The sequence below is a fragment of the Sinocyclocheilus rhinocerous genome, unplaced genomic scaffold (genome assembly GCF_001515625.1).
Source record: "Sinocyclocheilus rhinocerous isolate Xijiao unplaced genomic scaffold, SAMN03320098_v1.1 scaffold1275, whole genome shotgun sequence".
NCBI lineage: Eukaryota > Metazoa > Chordata > Actinopteri > Cypriniformes > Cyprinidae > Sinocyclocheilus > Sinocyclocheilus rhinocerous.
In genome coordinates this window covers 850,260-855,272 of record NW_015628268.1, presented here as the reverse complement: position 1 = coordinate 855,272, position 5,013 = coordinate 850,260, and the positions used below count along the sequence as shown (strand labels likewise).

Sequence of the window (5,013 nt, the reverse complement as noted above, 5' to 3'; positions counted from 1 at the left end):
GAAACAACAACATCAACCAAACCAGAAAGAAACAACCCGGCAATGAGGCAAAACAGCAGACACAGAGAAGCCACAAGTCACATCGAGAAAAATGGACAGAAACCACAGTGATAAAAGAAGATGAACAAAAGAATAAGACAAAAAAAGAGAAACTGATTTCAGTAAGCAGTCATGATAAAGTCACAGGTGTACATATGCTGTCTGGTTACAGTCTTCCCACGTGGACCCACACCTGTGTACTCCAGATACCTTTCATCCCTCAGGCTCCTCATTGCAGGTTACTGTAAAGATCTAAACCATGGACTTATGCACATAAATGTCTACCTGTGCCGAATGAAGCGAATAAAGGAATGCTTTAAAATGATGTTCAAGGGTTTTACTCTTTTGTAATGGTCACATCATGAAATATGTTATAAACTATTTTAATAAAAAGTTTGATTGGTGATGTTTGTCAGTACTCAAATTTTACGTCTGAAATATATTTTTTAATGTGTTAAACAGCACATATGAATAGCAGAAGTTAATGTTATTTTTACTAGACCTAAAAAAAATTGTTCAACATATTATATAAACATACTCTAGCTTTCAGAGTGCAAAACCTTCTCCAGTCCAAAAAAGACTATCTACTGAAAATAAACTGCAACACCTCATTTCAGAATTGTACATGATCGCCCACAAATGTTGTGCTATTGTTTTGTTTGGCTTCGTATAGCTCTTCTTAGTCATCTTAAGGATCTCAATATAAGGAAACAGTGAAAGTATATATATTATTGCTTATTTTATATGTGAAGAAATTAGGATAACAGAAGCAATAATCATAACATCAAGCAGCAAAAAATAGCCAGAGAAAAGTTGGGAAATGTTTGGGTTAAAGTAAATCACACTGTTATTAGAGTAAGAAACCGTGATTAAAATTATAAGTGGAGATCAGGGAAAGAAAAACATTTAATCTGACATAACCCTTTTACATACTATTGTGAGGAAATTCTAAAAAATAATGCTGAATATGTGCATAATATTAAAGTGGTATTTCAGTGAGTGTCTGCCCCACCTGTCTATGCCCTCTCCCCTCACTCGGTGAGCGAGACCAGTGGCGATCAGATCTGTCGTGTGGATGGCGGTGGTAGTCACGCTCATGACTGCACCGCTCCTTGTCCACCGAGCTGTGGTGGTGATGATGATGATGATGGTGGTGGCGACGGTCTTTTGCACGACCCCGTTCTCGTTCTCTCTCTTTAGGTGGGAGGTCACCTGACTGTGTAGTGGTGCTAAGATCCGTGCCCAGACCTGCCAAAGCCAACACAGAAATGAAATGAGATAGCACTAAAGAGGAACATTAAACCCAGTTGCTGTCTAAGTGAGGATGGATTATGAAGGGGTTTTGAATGACATGATGGTGAGTAAAAAATGTTACTTAATTTTTTTTAATGGTGACACTTTATTTATTCTTTTTTTCTTTTTGTTGACTATAAGTAACTACATGTCAACTAAATGATTGTTAGGGGGTCAGTAGAATAAGTTGACGTACTTGTAAAGTTAGATATACATCAAAATAAAGTGTTAGCAGATATTGAGAAGACAGTCTACTCATACTCTAATGACTGGTAGTTGACATGTAGTTGCAAAGTTACATATAGTTGTCTAAAGTGGACTATCAAAATAAAGTGTTACTGACACAGTTGTTTCTCATAATATCTACAGAACTTATTAATTTTAAAAACCTGTGTCTGCGTCTGTATAGCGGGCGAGGGATCTCTCTGAGGTGCGGTGACTGCGGTCTCTCTCCCGGTCTCGATTTCGTTGTCTTCTTTGCGGACCATGTCGGTGACCCTCTTCTGACACCACCCGTTCCAAAGAGTAATCGTCCAATCGCACGCCTCGACCTGAATGTCCGTGGACCAATGAGGATGTAGAACGGTGCATCGGACTTGTGTCTGTGATGGTCTACAGAAAAGAAATGAAAGACAGTTTATAAAACCAAAAGTTTATATTGATGTGTGTTTTTTCATAGAGCAGCTTGATCATATGCAGTGGTACGAGTGCATTTGTGTGCGTGATTGAAAACATTTGAATGTAATTCGGTTGACAGTAACACTCAGCCCATTCCACGCCCACAGAGAAAACCAAGGCACAGGTATATCCGTCATGCTCAGTGAAGACAGAAAGAGAAATAGTAATACAGAGAAAGAATAACAGACAGACAGATACAAAGATTCACAGACAGACAGACAGACAGACAGACAGACAGATAGATAGATAGATAGATAGATAGATCATGCCTTACATGCACTGCAGCTTTTCTGATTCAAGCGGAACCATTAAATACTTGTTGTCTTTCTCTGCCTTAGCTAAACACACAGCACCCAATCCAGCAAAATAAAGTTTAGCACATTTGTCCATGCACACACCCGGAGACATGATGGTCAACATGACAATCTATAACATGTGTGGACGCACAAAGACAGACTTGGGCACATATCGCTCTCCTGCTCTAAACATGATCTGAAAACTGAAATAACCCTTCATGCTTTTCTTTTCACTCACACACATAATGATTTATGCCATGCGCCTTATTGAAACATGCTAACAACATGACCGTTATTGGCAGCAGGATTTCCTGTTTGAAATCCATGCGTCAAGAACTACGAGACAGCAAAAGCTCCCCATGTTCCCAGGACCAGAAATACAGAGATAAGATACAGGCAGACATACACACACACACACACACACACACACACATACAGGGATACAGGGCTGCAGGACAGGAAAAAGGCATAGAGAGAGAAAGGTACAGTGACAAACAGAATATACAGAGGGAAAACAGGAAAAGAGGGTGAATAACAAGAAGGATGGCATGAAATAAAGAGTTCAGTGTGACATCAAGACATAAAGAGAGACGCAGACTCCTAAAACAGACAAAAAGCGCAAGAGAGAGAGAGAGAGAAAACGATAGAGAGCATGGAGAAGATAGAGAGAGGCAGGAAGCCAGAGATGGTACATACACTGAGGTTACTTCCTCGCGGCCTGTGTCTCCGTCGCTGTCGAACAGCAGACAGACGGTGCGCAGAACAGGACACACACATGAGACCACAGGGACGATACACACAGAGCACAGCATAGAAAGTGTGAGAGGAAAAAAGAGAGAGGGGAAGATAAAGGAAGTACAGAGGAAATGGAACGAGGAAGGAAGAAAGAAGGGAAAAGGTGAGTAGGAAACCAAGGGGATCAGAGATATGATGACATAAAAATGGAGACAAATTCAATGTGCAACATGACAGAATGGGCAAGAAAGATCACAGGGGTGAGAAATTCTCAAAACAAGAGGAAAGGGATTGATGGAATAAGAAATTAAAGACGAGTGCCATAGAAAGTCCATGAAAGTAAGGAGAGACAAAAAAAGGAAGAAAAAAATGGGGAAAGAAAGGGAAAATTGGTGAAAACAAGAACAAGTAAAACCACAAAATGACAAAGGAAAAAAAGAGAAAATGGAAGTACAGAAAAGGGAAATAGGAAACCAGAAAATGAAAAGAAGAAAAAGGGAAGGAGGAAACCATGAGACATTATGGGTAAAACAGAGGCAAATAAATTCATAACCATGTTTGGTTGTGCAAAATAACATGAAGGTTAAAAGTAAAATAAAAAAAATAAAAAGGGTAACCGTAAGCCCATTAAAAGGAAGAACAAACAAGACCAAAACAAAGAAAGAAATAACAAGCAAAATGAAGAAAGAAGGAAATAAGTACAAAAAAAATAATAAAAATAAAAATGAGAGCACAAAAAACAAGTAAAGTGGAAAAGTAGAGAAGGGAGAAATAGTGATGCTCATTTTAATTTGGAGAAAGCACAGAAACATTAGAGAGAGCACAGAAACACACGGGCATTGAAAGGAAGGGGTTGGGGGGAGGTGGAGGAAAAGGAAAGAGAAAAAAGACAAAAATTGAGCGAGTGTATAGGAAGATAGGAAGCACACTAACACACTTACCGCAGCAGAACGCACACTCTGTGGGGCAGAGCAGTGTTAGACAAGAGTGAGTCACAAGAACAAGAACCACATCTACGTTACAGCTTTACGACACACACAAGCACAGACTTTGGCTCCTCACACTTTCTGGTATGTACTGTACACACCACACTTCCAACACACAAGTGAACCTATATTGATTCTAGCAGACTGTTACTAGTTTGTGAGGTTTCTATTTAGTCAAAACACGCGTAGACGCTCTCACTTTCTCTCAGGAGCATGTACATTAATCTTTGCTGAGGCCCACTGCAAACACCCAGTTGTAAATGCATTAGCGAGAGGTTTCATGGCTGAATAGGGTTAAGAATGAGAGACAAAGTGTGGTGATGGCAGTAATAAAGAGATTGCTCTCAGTTTCTCTCATACACACACATACGCCTCACTTCCTTTCTCAGGGAAGTAACAGGTTGACACAATGAACAGCTGGACGGATTCTCACTGTGTAGCTCACCCTTAAACACACACACACACACACACACACACACACACACACACACTTTACAACACAGAGACACACGACTCTCTCACACTTATCTTATACACACTTGGACAAATTGCTAAACCCAGACGCATCTCCAGAGGAGAGTCAACCAAGAGATCATGGGGATTATTTATGTCAGGGTGAGATATGCTCTCTGTGTGTGTGTGTACATTTATGCATTATAGCATAATAGTATTAAATGCATCATTGCTTCTATGTGATGTGTTGTGGGTGAATGCTTGCGGAATTTAATGTTGTGAGTGTGTTACTGCCTCCAGAGGTTGATTTGTGGTAGTGTTTCAAAAGTATGAATGAATGAATGAATGAGGGGATTTACAGTATATAGCACTTTATGCAGTGCTTATGGAGATATATCCAGCTGCAGACCCGCAGCACCAGCAGTTTCAGAACCGCAGCCACAGAACCGGAAGTGAGGGGCGGAGTTATTGACAACGAGAGAGCATGGTGAGTAGTCTGTAATGTTTTTGCTATCATATGTTTAATAATTATT

General features: G+C 40.0%; 1 protein-coding gene across 1 annotated transcript in view; it reads right to left on the bottom strand.

Moving 5' to 3' along the window:
• Positions 1-5,013, bottom strand: part of cacna1ab (calcium channel, voltage-dependent, P/Q type, alpha 1A subunit, b) — a 149,667-nt gene that overhangs the window by 1,670 nt on the left and 142,984 nt on the right. Inside the window, exons 49-51 of the mRNA XM_016548713.1 lie at positions 3,003-3,038; positions 1,722-1,944; positions 1,052-1,287 (exon numbers count right to left, since the gene is read on the bottom strand). Of these exons, the coding sequence (XP_016404199.1) occupies positions 1,052-1,287; positions 1,722-1,944; positions 3,003-3,038 (495 nt within the window). The remainder of the gene's footprint in view (positions 1-1,051; positions 1,288-1,721; positions 1,945-3,002; positions 3,039-5,013) is intronic.